The 18,970-nt window shown below is 37.8% G+C and overlaps 3 protein-coding genes across 5 annotated transcripts; all 3 read left to right on the top strand.

Moving 5' to 3' along the window:
- Positions 1-587: 587 nt before the first annotated feature.
- LOC125212491 (sister chromatid cohesion 1 protein 4-like) lies at positions 588-8,966 on the top strand. Of its 2 annotated transcripts, XM_048112681.1 has the most exons (18): positions 588-805; positions 1,080-1,334; positions 1,813-2,074; positions 2,427-2,524; positions 2,621-2,664; positions 3,158-3,204; positions 3,273-3,360; positions 3,566-3,875; positions 3,957-4,133; positions 4,221-4,448; positions 4,717-5,115; positions 5,203-5,347; positions 5,477-5,613; positions 6,017-6,933; positions 7,210-7,243; positions 7,598-7,706; positions 8,017-8,146; positions 8,558-8,966. In XM_048112681.1, exons 2-18 carry the CDS (start codon positions 1,211-1,213, stop codon positions 8,654-8,656), a joined length of 3,348 nt encoding a protein of 1,115 aa, XP_047968638.1. In that variant the 5' UTR covers positions 588-805; positions 1,080-1,210; the 3' UTR covers positions 8,657-8,966. The 2 variants fall into 2 exon arrangements, with proteins under 2 accessions (XP_047968638.1, XP_047968637.1); XM_048112680.1 differs by having other exon boundaries at positions 588-1,334.
- A 1,278-nt stretch (positions 8,967-10,244) lies between these two features.
- LOC125212646 (receptor kinase-like protein Xa21) lies at positions 10,245-15,069 on the top strand. 2 transcript variants are annotated; one of them, XM_048112864.1, is made up of 5 exons: positions 10,245-10,384; positions 11,063-11,529; positions 11,732-13,762; positions 13,830-14,231; positions 14,535-15,069. In XM_048112864.1, the coding sequence occupies exons 2-5, from the start codon at positions 11,157-11,159 to the stop codon at positions 14,768-14,770; spliced, it is 3,042 nt and encodes a 1,013-aa protein (XP_047968821.1). In that variant the 5' UTR covers positions 10,245-10,384; positions 11,063-11,156; the 3' UTR covers positions 14,771-15,069. The 2 variants fall into 2 exon arrangements, with proteins under 2 accessions (XP_047968821.1, XP_047968820.1); XM_048112863.1 differs by lacking the exon at positions 10,245-10,384 and having other exon boundaries at positions 10,892-11,529.
- A 107-nt stretch (positions 15,070-15,176) lies between these two features.
- LOC125212648 (putative late blight resistance protein homolog R1A-10) lies at positions 15,177-18,954 on the top strand. The gene is made up of 2 exons (XM_048112870.1): positions 15,177-18,223; positions 18,388-18,954. Exon 1 carries the CDS (start codon positions 15,661-15,663, stop codon positions 18,205-18,207), a length of 2,547 nt encoding a protein of 848 aa, XP_047968827.1. The 5' UTR covers positions 15,177-15,660; the 3' UTR covers positions 18,208-18,223; positions 18,388-18,954.
- Positions 18,955-18,970: the final 16 nt, after the last annotated feature.

The raw sequence follows: 18,970 nt of genomic DNA on the forward strand, positions 1-18,970 counted from the left end.
ACATGAGTGCTTTACATAACTTATTTGCTATATTGAATTATCGCAAATGATTTAGATTAACGTATTCTAAATCCTTTGCGATAATTTAATGTAGCAAATAAGTTATGTTAAGTAAAATCATCTATTTATACTACTCCTATCTAGTTGTGGATTTAATTCCATAACCATGCTTTCCCAAATTATATAATTAAAATATACCACTCCATTATTCCACTACTAATTAAACCTCATCTAAAAAAACTATCTTTATTCACAAAAAATTGAAACAATAATCTTACTAGACATTCATAGGATATTTCATCTAAATAGCAAACAAATTTTACCTACATTTGACCATGACTTGATAAATTCTTCAACCATGCTACTATATTTTTTTCAACAACAGCATTAATTGTTGAATTAAGTAAACTGTTAAAACAATGATTTGGCCACGTAATAAATCCGCTGCAGCCAACGCTCAACCCATCCAATCTACACCGTTGATTCCTCAGCCTCGCTGGTTGGAAAGATCTGGACCGTCCATTCTCACTACGCTGTAGATTCTACTCCGTAGAGCAGCACGAATTATTTACGGCTCCAAAACCAAAAGGCGCTGCGCTTTTGCACTTTGAACTCTCCAAATAATTTCGTCAAAAAAAACCCGGCAAAATTTCACTCAGATTGCTCAAAATTCGTGATTCGCGCTCTGATTTCAGTCTACCTGAGCATACGGATCATTTGCGTGCATGCGTCTATCCACAAGCAGCTGTCTTCGCGCTCTATGTCGATCACTTTCGATCTTAGCTGGGAGTGAAGACTCTCCGAGGTTGAATTGGGGTTAATTGAGTTAGTTGAGCTGATAATTTCGGTAAATTGTTGATTTTGGGAGGATTTAATTAGGTTGGTGTGGTGTTTAGCCGTCGATGCGTATTCTAGGGTTTGGTTGTTCGAAGTCTGCTTTGGGAATAGGAATTGAAAGTAGTTTGTGGTTGTTTTTACATGGAAGTCCTGACTGAATTGGAAAGTTTGGTTCTTTAATTTAGTTTCTTTATAAAGTTTTGTTTTTTCCCCCAATTTTTTGGGGTGTGGTGTGAATTTAGGGTTATGAAAGCTGTGGATGTGCACAGATTGAAGAGTTAGAAGAAGAACAACGTGTTGAAGTAGCTGTGGTGTTGTTTTTTGTGAGAGTAGAATAATTGTTGACTGGAATTGGAAGTGGTAGGAAAGGAAAATGTTTTACTCACAGTTCATATTGGCGAAGAAGGGGCCGTTGGGAACGATTTGGATAGCTGCGCACTTGGAGCGTAAGCTTCGTAAGAATCAGGTTGCTGATACTGATATTGGAGTTTCTGTAGGTGAGTTTTTAATGTATCGCCATTAATGTGACTTTTCTCTAGTTTTTGTCGTTTACGACGTCCAGTCGCCCATAGACTGGATGCTGGGTAAGGCAGATGTGCATCTTAGGTATCGAATATAGCCTTTTATTGTTTGAGGTGCCTTTTTTGTAATCATTATTCCTTTTTCACATGTTGTATTAGCAATCTTGAATCCAATCTGCATCTTTTGGAAGGCATAAAATAGTTTTAGATTTATGCAATAATTGAAGTCCTACTTGTTTGCATCCAATCCAACTCATCTATAGTTAATTCACTTACCTTTCTGCATTTTTCAACCGCTAATTACAAATGGAAATTCACGGACCCACAGAATGAAAACTTTTGCTTTGGGCACATACTTATTTAGCCGCTATTCATTGATTTTAGTGGATATTCATTGTTTCCCATGCTACCTATTTAAGTCTCCTAATAAATGCATATTGCTTATATAATACAGATTCAATTCTTTCCCCCGATGTGCCAATTGCACTTCGTTTGTCCAGCCATCTCCTGCTTGGTGTGGTGAGGATCTACAATAAAAAGGTGAACTACCTCTTTGACGATTGCAGTGAGGCTTTGCTCAAAGTTAAGCAAGCTTTTCGATCCACTGCTGTCGATCTACCTCCAGAAGAATCAAAAGCACCATATCACTCCATTACATTGCCGGAGAAATTTGATCTTGATGACTTTGAGCTGCCAGATAGCGACATTTTCCAAGGGTTTGTTCAACATATTAATTTCTTCGCCTTGCAAGTTATTTTGCAAATGGTCTTGATGATTTCTTTAAAGCTACACCTGGCAGAGGATTTATGGATTTTCCAACTTAATTAAGATTGGGATCTACTAGTAAACTTCTAAATTGTCTACAAACACAAATTTTGGGTTAAATGAATAAACCAACGGTCGAATACTGAAAATAGATTGTTCTCTCTTAAAGACAGAGAAATTGTAAGATTGGAGATAACAGAATCCGTTGGCTGATATCTCTTGCAGCTTTGCCAATATTTCCCTAGATTTTGTTATCGCATTTTTCGTAATCCTTTTCTAACATGCCAACTGTAATATTTTCAGTAACTATGTCGATCATCACATTAGTTCAAGAGAGCAAATCACTCTTCAAGATACAATGGACGGTGTCAGTTACTCCACATCGAAGTTTGGGCTGGACGGTTAGTAATAAGACCGATTGATGAAATCTTGGTCTAGCATTTAATGTAATGATTCTACATATTCCCTTTTAAATGTTTTTCTTTTGTTTTTCTCAGAGAGATTTGGTGATGGTGATATGTCTGGATTAGACCTGGAAGAGGTGCACTTCTGATGTTCTTATTATGTTCTGTTCTTATTCATTTTGTTTGATAGGTTATCAATAGATCTTAAAACTAATCCTGATTATGAAACACTAAGATTAGTAAGATGTTATTTAGCTTTTGGTTGATTGGCAATTAGTCAAAGAATCACATCTTAGATGGTTAGGATAAGTGCATATTATACCTGTAGATGCTCCAGTTAGTTTTATCAACACAGATTAAGAAGGGGAGGGGAAGGCTCAAAGTACTCATAAAGGAACTGTTTAAGTAGAACCTTTTGTTCTTGATTATGAATTAGGACAGTGTTTCAATTTTCTAATTTTCGAATGAATAAAACTGCGTGATGTGGTCATATAGCTGACCTGACGTAGTGGGATAGGATTTATGACCTGACGTAGTGGGATAGGATTAGGTAGTTCTGCTTCTGCTATATTGTTAAATATTACTAGAATATTAGCTATTTTGTTGTTTCTCATCAACAATTGCATACAGGAATTGTTAATGGAGAAACTTGGTACTGCTGAACCTGCCGATGAGGGGTAAGCTTCACATCAACTTTCTGACAAAGAGTACAGATCTCTCAGAGCCATACTCTTTCTGATTTCAGGGTGGATCCACAGACATCTTTTGGATCCACATCGACTCTTAAACAAGACCAACATCCTGAAGATATGGGTACTAATTCGGAAGCCATGGTAGGTTCTTTGGCGCTATAAGAATTTCTGGTGGATGGCTGAAGGGACAATTAATCTTTCTTTCCATTCTTTTAACAATAAGTCATCAAATAAATCATTGTTGCTTTTCAATTGGTTTAGAATTTAGATGATGCAACCACAAAAGGGAGTGTTAGTCCACGGTATCTGAAGATGTAATTAGTGAACTTGTTCTTCTTTTTTGCAGGTTGATGGTGGTGGTGCATGCGCTGATGTACTGGACTATGCACATGCTCCTTGTACTCCTAGACTGGAGGATGAGCCAATTTTTTCTAAAGTTCAAGAAGCTTCTGCATGTGATGATCATCTTGAATCGGAATATCATATAACTGGGTCCACTATGAGGGAGAACATGGATACAGCTCCTTATGAGGATAAACAAGAGGTGGAATGGTCTTCGCAGAATGATATGATTACGAGTGCAGTACCTCAGGGGCCACCTGCCGAGAACGGATACCTGTCAGGTGGATTGGAAGCCAAAGAAACAGGGCGACAAGGTGATAATCATTAAAGACAATGTTGAATTCTGTGCTTTGGAGGAATCTATTATAGTAAAGCTCATTTTGCTCATTTTTTAGGTCAAACAGAATCCATAAAACCGGCTTCGGAATGCACTAGTGAGATCGTTAAAGAATCTGATGTTCCAGAGCAAACTGAAGCCATCAACAACAGTGATAGGAATGATTTGGTCTCAATTGATGAAGCTCACCGCAACGACCAGTGTCCCAATGAAGTTGGTCCAGGAGTTTCTAAAGGTGCGTCAGCAGAAAATGTACAACCTCTTGATATTAAACCTTATTTTTCAGGAGTTTCTAAAGCTCACCAAAATGGACTTATTTTAGGGGAACCAGAAACTCAAATTTGTCAGGGCACTATTGAATCCAGAACATTAAACCTTGATGCTCATGACCAAGTCTCAGCTACTGAAACTAATGTTTTGAGGCCATGTAGTTCTATCCAAGACCAAGATGGTGCATTAAAACCTGCAGTTGGCCCGACATATGATGGTGATGTCAATTCTGTCATATACGTTGAAGCAACTGATAGAGGAGAAGAGACAGCAAAGCTAGGTTTGTCGACTGCATGCAAACTGTTAAATCTCCTATTATAGCACGCATGCGTATCTATAGCAAGGAAATTGCATTATATGCCAAAACTCATAGCTATATGTTGTCAATTTTCTCTGCCCTTGGCAAATTATAAGCATGGAACAAAGAAAATTCTGGAAAAAAAGTGTCTACAGTATTGCTTCTTATGCATTCCCCAGCCTTATTTGTTAATATAATTGACGATTTGATGGTGAATGCCTTCAATTAATTGGTGCATTTGATTTCTCAGGTCAAGTGCATTCTTTAAATGGCAATTCAGAAGAAAATACGAAGGAAAACAAAGTACAACATGATGCATCGGGTGAAGATATTGTAGTGGCTGCTGTTGAAGCTGATGGTCTGGAAAATGCTACCACTGAGCTGCCTGCTCCTGAAAAACTTCTTTCAGTACCGGAAGGACATATGGAGTTGCATAGTGGCATGATGATGGAAGTTATCCCCAGGGACTTTGAGGGTCTTTATGAAGATGACGCTGGGAGCAAAACTGCTGCAGGCAGAAAGCGTACTTTTACTGAAAGTACACTAACGGAACAGAGTCTTAATTCAGTTGAATCTTCAAGACAAGTCCGTTTTAAACAAACAACAGGATCAGTTCCAGATGATGATGATTTACTTTCTTCTATTTTAGGTATATCGAACTTCATGTTTTTATATTGCTCACAGTACGTACATTTCCCCTAATAGCTTGTGAACTTATGAGAAAATATTATCTCAGTTGGAAGGAATACGTCAATGTTGAGAGTAAAGCCAACACCTCCCCCTTCTGAAGTGACATCTATGAAGCGCCATCGAGCTGCGCCTCGGTCTGGTGGTCCCAAAAGAAAAGTTCTTATGGATGAAACAATGGTTTTGCACGGCGAGTATGTTCTCTATTTTTTTTGCTAATGTTAACTGGCTCGTTTGCCTGCTTTTTTTTTTGGCTTGAATGTACATACTTGATTGCCCAGCTATTTATTCTAGTGAAAACTTATACTGCTCTATCTTGCTAGTGCCATACGGCAACAGCTGACCAACACAGAAGACATACGCCGTGTTAGAAAGAAAGCTCCATGCACACGCTCTGAAATATCAATGATACAGAAACAGCACATGGTCGATGAAACTTTTCTTGAGCCTGTATTTGCTGGTGAGTTTGTAATGTGCTAACGTAGACATTTTACCTTCTTTCCTATGTCTTTATGTAGAAGCTCAATGCTGAGTTCTTTTACTAATGCTTGTCTTTATCATTTGAAAACCTGTAAGCGGCATGCTCTGTGAATTTTTATTTTTGTCCCTTACTTTCTTTTGTTGTGGGTACTGCATAAAGGTTTGGATCTAACAAAGTCTTCTCTGATGGTATCTCACCAATTTGAGGCCTCACTGCTTGGCATCTATTTGAATGTAGCATTATTGGTATCTAGTTTGCGCTATATTGAGCGAATTGCTTATCTGTTCCTTAGCCTTCTACTGTTTCATCTGGTTATTTGCTGTTGATTGGGATGTTGGAGAAAGCGCCATGTGATTCATTTATTGCTTGTTTGGTTTTGTAGACATGTCAGTTGAATTGGCATCTTTGCACAATCGTGTATATGATTTGGGTCAGATCAAGGTCTGTCAGAATGAAGTACATGATGCATCTCCGCAAATTGTGAGTGAACTGAGGCAGCCTTCCCAAAATGATGAAAATATTTATCTCCCTGAAACTATGGTTGAACCAGACATAAATTCCCACCGCGAAAAGTCTGGTGCTTGTCTTGAAACTGTGGTTATGGATGACAATGAGGGGCCTGGTATGACCAATGCAATAGAAATTGGTGGGCAGGATAAAAACGGCGAGTTTTTGAGAGTGATAGATAATGAAACAGCTGAGCCATGTGATAATCATCTTCTGAGTGAAAATAAGATAGAGGAAGTTGATTACACGAGTGCAGCAGTTAATGAAGAGTGGACCAAGCCTACAACTGTGGATGCTGCTCTAATAGATTCTGGTGCTACTAGTGATATCCTTCATGCTTCAGATGGTATCGTTCAGGCAGCTTCTATAAATGAATCGGAAGGTACAAATGCATATGCGGACAAAGATGAAGCTGTCGTTCTTGATCAGAGGGAAGCTGTGCCCTCAGATGAATTGGACTTTGCAGAAGTTAATCATGAACAAGCAATGGGGAATGAAGGGAAAGATACAGATGGCTATGGGGGTGAGTGTGAAACTGAACTTGGAGTGAAGGATTATGGTCTGCCAGAGATGACGCAAGATGCTGCTGCTGGCTATGGAGGGCCAGAATACCATGTTCAGGATGAAATTTACAGTACTACATCTAAAGACCAGCTAGACTTGGAATTTCCATATACGGGATTCGAAAGCCTGCTGCAAGGTGGCTCAATGGATCAATGCAAAGACCCTGAAGCTTATCAACTTCATATGATAGATGGAGATATTTCTGGTTTTGACCTGCATGATCGAGATGTAAGTTCCCTTTATCTACTAAACTTCTTAATCATGAGAATGTCCAAGACGACCATGTATTGTTGAAGAAAGCTTACAATGTAGTTATTCTTTCTAAAATGCTTCAAATGATTCATATCAATTATCAACGAATGATGTTGAGCTTCCATATTTGAACCTATTTCTAGGTTTCGTTTTGGGCTATCGTGTCTCTGAGCCCGCTCTGGATTTCTTTCCTTTTTGTTTTTGAACTTTGATTAGATTCTGATTTCTGACAATCTTGTCTATATGATGCAGGAACTCAATTATTTGGCTGAAGGAAATGATACAGGTTTGCTTGAACTTCTTACTCAACCTGTTTATACCTTATCGACTGATGTAGAAAATACCAACAATGAACAATTGCTTGAGGATTCATTTCTATTAAGAGATTAGCATAAATTTTGAATATCTTTTGTTTGTTGAGCAAATATTTATGGAAATTGAGGTTAAATAGCAAATGCACTCTTGATTGGGCCCGGTCATTGAAACCCCTGATATTATGATTCTTTTCAGTTGCTCTAGTGTCGTAATCCATGATGTTGCAGTGCATCTCTCTCTAGTCTGTTGGATATTAGCTCACACTTCTTCTATCTCCTTTTTAAGCTTACATATGCTTGGCTTATATATCTTGTACTACTTTCAGACTTTCTAAATGTTGATGATGATGACTTGGCTGAAATGGCGGATGACTATATGCCTGATGCTGAAGACACACGACTTAATGAGAACATCGGGTGGTCTTCTCGTACAAGGTAATTAGAATTGAGGATGAACTGAATTTTAATTTCATGAGAGTGAATTAGAATTAGTTTTGATTTTGATAACTATCCATGTTTGTGCAAAAATCCTAACCTGGTAATTGCTCATTTCATGTCCCCCTTCATTCAAGAAGAATTATCTTTTCCCAATATTTTTTTCTCTCTGTATTACATATTTCTCGTCAATGGATTTATAGTAGAAAGTTAGGATTAGTGTTGGAACTATTGCTGTCGTGCAAAATCCTAAAGTTTTTTTATTAATATCAGGATAAGGATTGGTTTCTAATTACATCTGAGTTTGCAGAGCTGTTTCCAAGTATCTACAATCTGCATTTATTAAAGAGAGACAGTGTGGAAGGGCTTCTCTTTCCTTGGACAACCTCTTAATCGGAAAATCACGCAAGGAAGCATCGAGGATGTTTTTCGAAACATTGGTAAGCTCTTTCACTTTGAGCTAACCTATTATGATCTTCATGTACTTGAAACCTTTATGTTATATGATCGCAACCAGTCTTCATTTCGCTTATTCTTAGTTATGCCCGAACTTTGCCTAAATGGTGATTTTTCAGTCAGAATATAGCATGTACTTATATCCATCGTTCACTTAATAGCCAAATCCAAAATTTCGACCAACTTAAGTTAATGTGTCTTTGAAAAACAGCCATCAAACTAAATGATTTTTCCGTCAACAACCTGAAATGCTTTTAAAAATGCTGAAAAACCAACAAAAACTCTCTCAAGTTGCCAACTTATGTTATATTTGTACTAAATTTAAGTTCGGGTTATAATTAATGAGCAATCTTCTAATTTTACTTTAACTTTTGTTTACTTAAACGTTGTTGCAGGTCCTTAAAACAAGAGACTACATCCACGTGGAAGAGCCAATTGCGTTTGGTGATATAACCATAAGGCCGCGAACGAGGCTGATGAAATCCGATTTCTAAACCTTCTATGCTGGAAAATTTCGGAAACATATTAGAGAACAAGATGAGAATACTGGACTGCAGGATCTCAGGCCTAATTATTCTGTTCTCTCTCTGTTTTATTTGTGGCAGCTAGATTCATTCTTTTCATGTGATGCTTTCAGTCAGAGATGCTAACTGACTAATTAGGTTGCTGTTACATGTAACTGTTTGTTCAACTCAGTAGATTGTTTTACCCAATCATACAATATCTTGTATTTATATGTATATATTTATACATATCTATCATGTAATATCAAGTTTTTGCGGCAATCAATGTTGCTTTTAGATCGTTCTGCCTCTAATCCTCAGGTTTTTTACCGTTGTCCTGGCGTGGACTTTGTTCGAACAAAAATCTGGATAAAACCAAATTTTCCAAGTCCCTTTCTGGTTTTTTTTATTGTTGGTTACTTTGTTGTTGTTGTTTTTTTATTTTTATTTTTATTTTTATTTTTATATTTATGGTGAGTATTGGTTTTAGGATGGTGGGTTCTTGTTTTTTTATGGTGGATATTTGTTTGTCGGTTTTTTGACATCAATCGACACTGGCCATGCTTAAAATTACAAATGTTGAGGACGCATTTGATATTGATAATGAATATGTTGGACTGGTTTGACGGTATTTTGTTTTATTTTTCTGTTTCATCTTCGACGAAATAGCAGTCCATAATACTATGTGGATGTTCCAAATCCAGTTTCAGAATCTTAATATGCATTTCAACATTGTCGGGACAGATTTTGGGTCTTACATTCAATATTCAAAATTCAAAAATCTAAATTCAAAATTGAAATTCAATTGCTTCGGTGGAAATGACAACTGAGGTTGACAGTGACGGCTTAGTCTCATCGATGGGCCGCTGCTGTTGCCGAAACTCCTGCAACACAGCGACCTCTCCATATCCGATGAGTCCGACGTGTTTTGGACCAAGTTGCGGAGAAATAAAATTAGGTTCTTGGTGGCGTGGGGGAGAAGAAATGAAAGAGAGGTAGAATAAAAAAAATGATTTTGATTCATGTTTTTATATAAATGGTTTTCTATTTTACAAATATTTCAAAAAAAATAAAAAAAATAAAAAATTAGCTACAGTAATTAAAAAAAATGGCTAATCCGGTCAACAAAACACTAATTAACGGTTGATCATCGGAAATTTACGGCACCGTAAAAAAAGGACCAGATCTACATGAATTGCTACAAAAATTGTTTATGTTTAGACCAAAATTGATCTTCCTTTTATAAAATTTTCATCCTGTGTACAAATTTTCATTATCAATGAGTAATTCCAAAACTCTTTAAAAATGAGAATTTCAAGAGAAGTTACTTCGTATGAGGTATGAAATAAACCGGAAAAGATCACCTAATTCTTTTCCTAATACATTTTCTAATCCATCCCTCACATATATGGTAATGGACCCCACCATCATATTTTATGTTTGTGAGGGATGGATTAGGAAATGTATTAGGAAAAGAATTAGGTGATCCTTTCCGGAAATCAACCATCTCCACACCATCTTTATGTAATCATGCTTTTGCTTTTCACACCGTTTCCTTCCACTCTGCCCCCACCTATATATCGATTGAATTATACTAGGTTGAATTGTACACCAATGATAAACTGATACAAAATGCTCTATGTTGGGTTAGAATGGATGATGTTGATGATAAGGTGCTCGATGATTTGTGTCAAAGAATCTGGACAAGCTGAGAACACTGTAAGGACTGTTGTGCTTAATATTATATGCTACTATCACGGTGATTTGTTTGTCATCGAAAATATAGTAATTTTATGTACATTTATTAGCTGCAACTATTCAGCTGATCGACTGTTCATTTTTCAATATTTGAAAAATAGCTAGCTCTTAGATATTTAGAATCTTAGATCTTCATGATTATTGTTGTATTGAAGAAGAAAATAAAAGCAACACTTAGATAAAGAAGTTATCTTTGAAGCATTATTATTTTTGGCTTTTATGTTTAAACCTTTATTTTTACATTTGAAATGGGGTAACATTAGTGATTAATGCATCAGTTTTAATATGTCGATGAATGTTAATCCATTGATTACATGCATAGCTTTTTCTATTTCCTTTGAGTGGGCAATATGTATTGTAAGTAAAACATAACTTTTTCTTTTTCTCTGGTCCACTTTTTGTATTATTGTTGTGTCTTTGACGCCGCCACCATCATCATCATTTATTAGCAGCTGCTCAGCTCTCCTGGCGCTTTCTCCCATCATAACAAATGGAGAAAAAAACCAAAATTGTAATGTTGTTGGGAATATTTTTCCTGAGAATCTGCTTTGCTGCATCTGCATTTGTTAACATGTCCGCTGTGGACGAGTTGAGTCTCCTTTCCATAAAAGCTAACATAAATTCTGATATTCTGGCTAGGAACTGGTCCAAGGAGACCTCTTTCTGCACTTGGACTGGCATCACTTGTGGTAAGGAGCTTCCACACAGAGTAACAGCCATCAATCTTCCAAATATGGGGCTTGAGGGAACCATTGCTAAGGAGATCGGGAACCTCACATTTCTGAGATTCGTGGATATGAGCAACAACAGCATCAGCGGCTCGATTCCTGGTGAAGTTGGGAACTTGAGACAGCTTCGTGTGCTGAAAATGGAGTCCAATCAGCTCACCGAAGGCATTCCCCAGAGCCTTGGACTGTTGAGGAAGCTGCAGGGGTTGAACCTTTCAAATAACAACTTGATCGGAGTAATTCCGATTAGTTTATCAGGTTGCGTTGAACTGAGGAAGTTGGATTTGTCTCATAACAATCTCAGTGGATATGTTCCTGCAGGATTTTGGAACTGGTCACAACTTGAGGAGCTCTCTTTGAGTAGGAATTATTTGACAGGTATTGTTCATGATAGCCTGCCTTTTGTAGTTTGATTTAACGACATTATGATTTCTCTTGTTATTGTTGTTTTATTACTCCTAGTTTATTTTAGTTCACAATTGGAACAAATCACATTGCAGCCAGCTTGAAAAAAATAGTTCCTTGAATTATTTGAAACATCATTTTCTCAAAAACAGATTCTTCTCTGGGGGATTTACAGGTACAGTTCCAGCATCGATTGGCAATTTGTCTAATTTAGAGGTATTTGATATCAGCAGGAACAGTTTTTATGGGGCGGTTGTTTCAGAACTGGGACAACTATCCAGCTTGAGAATATTGAATTTTCAAGCAAACAATCTAAGTGGTGAAGTACCTCAAGCTATCTTCAATATCTCCATGTTAAGATTCCTTTCCCTTAGAGAAAACAACCTGTCTGGCAGTCTTCCATTTTCTATTGACAGAGGCCTTCCAAACATTGAACATATTCTTATAGGCAATATTGAACAGAGGTTCAATCTTCGAGCTAATCAGTTCTATGGAAAGATTCCAAATTCAGTCTCAAATCTTTCCAAACTCATCACACTCGATCTCTCTGATAACTCGTTCACTCATATACCAATAGATCTTGGTAGTTTACATCAACTTCAGATGCTAAACTTGCAAGCAAATCAGTTGATGAATAACTTGTCTGACCCCGGGGAAGACTTCCTATCTTCCTTGGTAGCTTGTAAGAATCTCAATTCTATACAGATCTCGTTTAATCCTATCGCTGGTGCTCTCCCAAAATCCTTAGGCTCGAGTAATCTGTCTACCTCCCTTGAAACCTTGAAGGCTTTCTCTTGCAGAATGTCATATCCAATCCCTGATGAGATAGGGAACTTAAGCAACTTGCGGTGGTTAGACTTAGGGTATAATCACTTCACTGGAGCTATTCCATCAACACTAGGACAATTAAGAAGTTTGAAGAATTTGGGAATCTGTGGCAATAGGTTTCACGGCTCCATCTCCCCTGTCCTGTGCAATCTCAAACATCTCTACTCATTAAATGTTGCCATGAACAGTCTATCTGGACAGATACCAAGCTGTTTTGGGAACCTTTCTTCATTGAGAGAAATCTATATGTCAGATAATGAATTCAATGGTAACATTGCTTCAGTTTTATGGTTTCTTAAGGGTGTTAGCAATGTGAAAAACCTGGTAGCATTGGATCTATCTAGAAATCAGCTTTCTGGAGAAATTCCAAACACCATTTCGCAGCTTGAGAATCTAGTTCGACTTTCATTGTCAAGTAACAAACTGAAAGGCCCCATCCCTGAATCGCTTACAGTTTTGAAGGATCTGCAATACTTGGATTTGTCCCACAACAATCTCTCTGGTTTGATTCCTATATCTTTGGAGGCACTTTCGCATCTTAATTACTTTGATGTATCGTTTAATGAGCTTAGAGGTAAAATTCCAGACAGAGGGTGTTTTGTCAACTTCACAGCTGAGTTTTTCATTGGTAATAATGGTTTGTGTGGATCACCTCGATTTGAAGTGAAGAAATGCCAATCCTTAAGTACAAGAAAACATTTATTATATTTATTATGTTTAATAGTCCTTGTTATTGGCCTTATTTTTGTCCTGGTATGTAAATTTTCTGCAAGAAAGCCATCTCCTTTGTCTGATGGAATTGGACATGGAATTGGACTGGATATGTTTAGGAGGATTTCATATCAAGAAATCGTTCGTGCCACAGGAAACTTTGATGACAGAAACTTGATTGGCAAGGGTGGCATTGGCTCAGTATACATGGGAAGATTTTCTGATGAAAATGTTTATGCTGTTAAAGTTTATGATTTAGATGTACAAGATGCATTGAGGACCTTCCATACAGAGTGCGGAATATTTAGCAAAGCACGCCACAGAAATATTGTCAAGATTATCAGCAGTTGTTCCCAGATTGATTTTATGGCATTGGTGATGACATATATGCCCAACGGCGACCTAGAAAAGTGGCTCTACTCATCCAGCTGTTCCTTAGGCTTATTTACAAGATTGAGAATAATGACAGAAGTAGCATGTGCTATACAGTATTTACATGAATTCTGTACACCCCCCATTGTCCATTGTGACTTAAACCCGAAAAACATCTTTCTTGGGGAAGATTTGGTCGTACATGTTGGTGACTTTGGGATTTCCAAGTTCTTGAGTCAAGAAGAGAGAATGATACATTCGAGTACTTTGGGTACTGTTGGATATGTCGCACCAGGTAAGAAAATCTTGTTCCAAGAGTACTCTGAAGTTCATTATCTAAGTAAGTTTATTTTTCTTTGTAGAGTATGGATCACAAGGATTAGTCACGACCACAGTGGATGTTTATAGCTACGGGGTTTTGCTGATGGAAATGCTTTCAAGAAGGAAGCCAACAGATGAGATGTTTTCAGGAGAGTTATCCTTGAGGAGATGGATCTCTGAATCATTCCCTGATTCAGTATTGCAAATTTTGGATAATGAGATGCTGGACAAAGACATTGAAGAAGCTAGAGTTGTCTTCAGACCTTTCTTGACATCAGCTATTGAGTTGGCGCTAGAATGCACGGCAGATTTGCCTGAGGAGAGGCCTAGTATCACATATGTTCTAAACAGGATAACAGATGTTCTAAGCAGTATGAGAAAGATCCTGATCCAGTTAGAAAACCTAGGAATGTCTGTCTCTCTTATTGACTCTGATCAAGCAGGTAACTGTCTATTGTCGTGTTAATGTTTATATGTGATATATGTGTGCTTCAAATACAAGTTTTGATGATGGTAATGATAACGAAGAGTGACATAGTAACAGCAGATCATAAGATTTCAGTTGCAATTCACTTTTATGATTTCAGTGAGTATAGGCTGTCAGTTTACTCATTCCTCCCTGGGATGCTTTATTCAGCCGTAGCTCATCAATATTGCATACTAAATGAAATATAATCTGTCTGACTATCATAATACAAAAGAAAGCAGAATAATGATTAATTGCCCCTTTGAAATTACTGTCACAGGACCTTCATCCAGGTCTGATAGAACTCCAAAGTTGTGGCTGCAAATTGAGGAAAATGATAGGCAGTTGGCAGCAGTATTTTCTTCAACTTACAAGCTCATGCCTCCAGATATGAGGAAGTGTTTCTTGCATATGGCAAGCTTCCCTGAAGATTTTGAGATCTATGCCTCAGAACTCATCAAACTTTGGGTAGCTAAAGGCTTTTTTTACAATGTCAAAATGAGCATAAAAGCTTAGAAGATGAGGGGAAATATGTTGTGGATCTGCTAGTCAAGAAAGGTCTAGTTTCAGTCATTAGGAGTGATGACAAAATCATAAGTTGCAGGCTCCATAGAGTAGTGTGGCACTTTTGCCAAAGACAAGCTAAGGAAGATAAGTTCTTTCTTCCTGGGACTAGTTACCTTGCCTAGTCCCTCCTTGATATCGAATTTTCTTCCATAATTACATACCATGTTCCACAACAGAATACATCCATTATCCCCCCTTTTGTTTGTGTACCCATTACTAGATATGCTATCAAAGCTTTTCTGAAATTATATTAGCTGATGTTTAGGAGATGTTTTTTTTTTTGTCAAGTGGAGAGAAAATATATTTTTATATTATTGTGACTGGTGACTTTTTCTGAAAAGGAAATGTGACAATTTTTGTGGGACAAACTAAAAAGGAAAGTGTGACATCTACCTTGGGATTGTGGGAGTATTTTTTTTTAAGAATTACATTAAAGAAAAGTAGCTCTAACATTCATTGAAGTATTGTCTAAATTCGTTGGATAGTAGAGCAAATTCCTTAGTAATGAGTTAGTATAAGTGTAGTTCAAAAATACCTACAAATCTTTTTAGAATGTGTAGTACTAATAATGGAAGGCAAAATTTAGTGGTTGTCATGTGGAAGTGGACCTACCTTTGAGTAGATTATTGGAGGCCACAATAATGTCTTTTTGAAGTTCATCATTACTTTTATAAAATTTCTCTGTATCTATCTATCTTGTGCTCATTTTTCCAGCTTGGTTTATCTTGATCTGCAAAAATCTTTTCACATAAACTTCTTGATCTTGATCACTCGTTTTTACATCTTGGTTTAGTTTGAGTTGCAAAATCTTCTCAACTTCTTAACTGTGATCAGCAAAGATGGCTTATGCTGCTGTTCTTTCTCTTGCCCAAACTGCAGGAAAAATGATCTTGGATCAAGATAGATACCCCATTTCTCGTAATAAGAAACAGCAAATCCGATCTATCTATGAACCATTTATATTCTTGCAAGAGTTTCTTGAAGATTTTCCAGAGAAGGCCAACATTTTGGATGGGCGAATTCGAGATTTAGCATATGAAGCAGAAGGTGTTCTTGAGTCTTTCATGCTGGGGGAAGCTAAATCACATTGGTGGACGGTTTTAGCTTCCAAATTCAAGTTTAAACACCAAATGGGAAAGATCAGAGCAGAAGCAGATTCAATCACAAGGGAAGTGATGGCCATTAAGAATAATAGCTCAGATGCAGTGCAACTTGGTGATTCTTCTGTAGCAGGTTCTTCGCCTTCTAGACTTGCTCCAGTTACCAAGATTGACTATGTGGTTGGTTTACATGAAGATTTGTTGGAAATAAAGTCACGACTCTGTGGAGAATCACCCAATTTACAAGTTATTACAATCGTTGGAATGGGAGGCATTGGTAAAACCACTCTCGCAAAGTGTGCTTATGATGATCCACTTACGGTGCAGCAGTTCGACATTCGTGCTTGGGTGACAGTATCACAGGACTACAATGCAGAGGTGATATTTTCAAGCCTCCTAGCTTCCATGGAAGAATTCAACACAGAAAGCTCTGAGCGGAGTAGTGAAAACGTGTTTAAAACCTTGAAAGGCAGGAGGTATCTCATTGTAATGGATGATATTTGGAGTACGGAGGCTTGGGATGCTGTAAGATATATACTCCCCGATGATGGTAATGGAAGCAGAGTCATGTTAACGACGAGAGAAACTAGTGTGGCTGCTTATGCTGATCATTTGAGCCCTCTTCACGAGATGCGTTTGATGGAAGAGGGTCAAAGTTGGAATCTACTTCGACAGATGGTGTTTGCACATCAAGATTGTCCTCCCGAATTGGAGAATATTGGAAAAGAGGTTGCGAGGTGCTGCAAAGGGCTGCCCCTCACAATCGTGGTTGTTGCTGGGATACTATCCACAATGGACAACAATCTAGCTTCATGGAGAAAAATTGCACAAGATGTAAATTCAGTTACTGTAGGAGGACAATGTGAAAAGATATTGTCTTTGAGTTACACCCATTTGCCTCATTATTTGAGGTCATGCTTCTTGTACATGGGAGGCTTTCCAGAAGATTATGAGGTCCCTGTCTCAAAACTTATCAGATTATGGGTAGCTGAGGGATTTTTGAGACGCCCGAAGGGATCTAAAACCTTGGAAGAAGAGGCAGGGGAGTGCTTGGAGGATCTTGTCAAGAGAAATCTTGTTTTAGTCACCAAGAAAAAGAGTGATGGAAGGATCAAAAGCTGCAGCCTCCATGATCTGATGCGAGATTTGTGCATTAAAAAAGCACATGAAGAGAAGTTTCTTATGAATCTCAGTAGCCGGAATGTGACAAACTTCATTTCAGTTGAGGGGAAAAACAATCAGCGACGTGTAAGTGTAACTCCTTCGAGTTTACCACACTTTTCAAAAATTTACTGCTTAAGTACCATGCATACGATTTTGTGCTTTCATCGCATTTCAGTAGCAAACACGTTGGAAAGATTTAGATTATTGAGGGTGTTGGATGCAAGAGATGTTTATGTTTCATCATTACCAGATGAACTATTCGACCTGTTTCATCTGGTATACCTTGCTATCTACTATCTTGGAGGGCTTGCTTCAGCAATTTCAAAGCTTCGTAGTCTTCAAACTTTACACCTTCGTGCAAAGAATGAATGGAAGCTTTTTAGATCCCATTGTGTCTGTTTGCCACCAGAAATTTGGATGATGCCACAGTTAAGACATCTTGTCTTCTATGGAAGGTTACCTGATCCGGAAGGAAGAACAACCCCTGGTCTAGATAACCTCCAAACACTTTCTATAGTGTCACATGCCATGTGTAGTGAAAGGGTTTTGAGAATGATCCGAAACCTTAAGAAGTTAGAGATCGATTGCTCTGATAGTGAAGTTTGTCTGAACAATTTGGTACATCTGCATCAACTTGAAGATTTGAAGTTACGTTCATCTTCTAGTAATGCATTTTACCAAAAGGATATGTTCGCCTTTCCTAGAATGCTGAAAAGGCTGACCTTAAGCCGTGTGCCTCTTCCTTGGGAAGAGATGACTATTGTTGGTTCGTTGTCAAATCTCCGTGTGCTCAAACTAACATATCAGGCATGCAAAGGCAATAAATGGGAAACAACTGAAGGAGAATTCCCTCATTTGGAATTTCTGCTGATAGAAAAGTCAGATCTCTGTCTTTGGATAACTGAAAGTAGCCACTTCCCATTGCTGAAGCGCCTGGTGCTCGATGACTGTTGGCAGCTTGCTGAGATACCTGAAGATATCGGTGAAATTCCAACCCTTGAGCTGATTGAGGTGAAGGGAAAAGCAGTAATGTCACTTGTGGAGTCGGTCAAGCGGATTCAAGAGGAACAACAGGGATGGGGAAATGATGCCCTTCAAATTCGTTGCATGACTCATCGGTGAATCTGCTGGTGATCAGGTACTTTGCACATCCCTTATTTGTTAAAGTGTTTACATAGTAAAGATGGTTTTGTTCATCGAAAAATATGCAAACAAATTTAATGGACTAGTCCTTACATTCTCAAAATGACTGTTTTGGCTTATGTTTGATATATAGCCAATGCTGTGTGTTTGTTTTCGCAGCTAACTCTGCGTAGCTGTAGCATTGGAGTTTTTTGTTAGTGTTGGTTATGAAGAACATATGAAGCTGATAATTCTTGCTCAAAGAAGTGAGGGTGTAATATTTGGAAGAAGTGTGTTGAGTCGAGGCTATTTCTGGGCTGGGACGAAGCTAAGATTTGTAGAATCAAGTGTTGAGTTATAACTTATGAGGAATCTTTTTTGTTTTACTCTAACTTTGGCTGACTTAAAACAAGAGACTGCATCCATGGGGAAGAGCGGAATCCATTTGGTGATATAACCGTAAGACTGCGGAGGCGATGAAATTCGATTTGTAAACCTTCTGTGCTGGAAAGTTTTCGGGATCAAATTCAAGAACCAGATGAGGGTTCTGGACTGCAGGAGATCTCAGGCTCTCTCTCTCTCTCATTCATTTTTTCCATGTGATGCTTTCAGTCTGAGATGCTAACTGGCTAATTAGGTTGTTGTTGCATGCAAGTGTGCAACTAAGTAGATTGTTTTAACTAATGTCATGGATCATATTTATATATATACATTTACATATCTTATAATATCAAGTTTTTGAGGCAATTAAGGTTGCTTTTAG

This window comes from Salvia hispanica, chromosome 3, assembly GCF_023119035.1.
Source record: "Salvia hispanica cultivar TCC Black 2014 chromosome 3, UniMelb_Shisp_WGS_1.0, whole genome shotgun sequence".
In the NCBI taxonomy this organism is placed as follows: Eukaryota; Viridiplantae; Streptophyta; class Magnoliopsida; order Lamiales; family Lamiaceae; genus Salvia; species Salvia hispanica.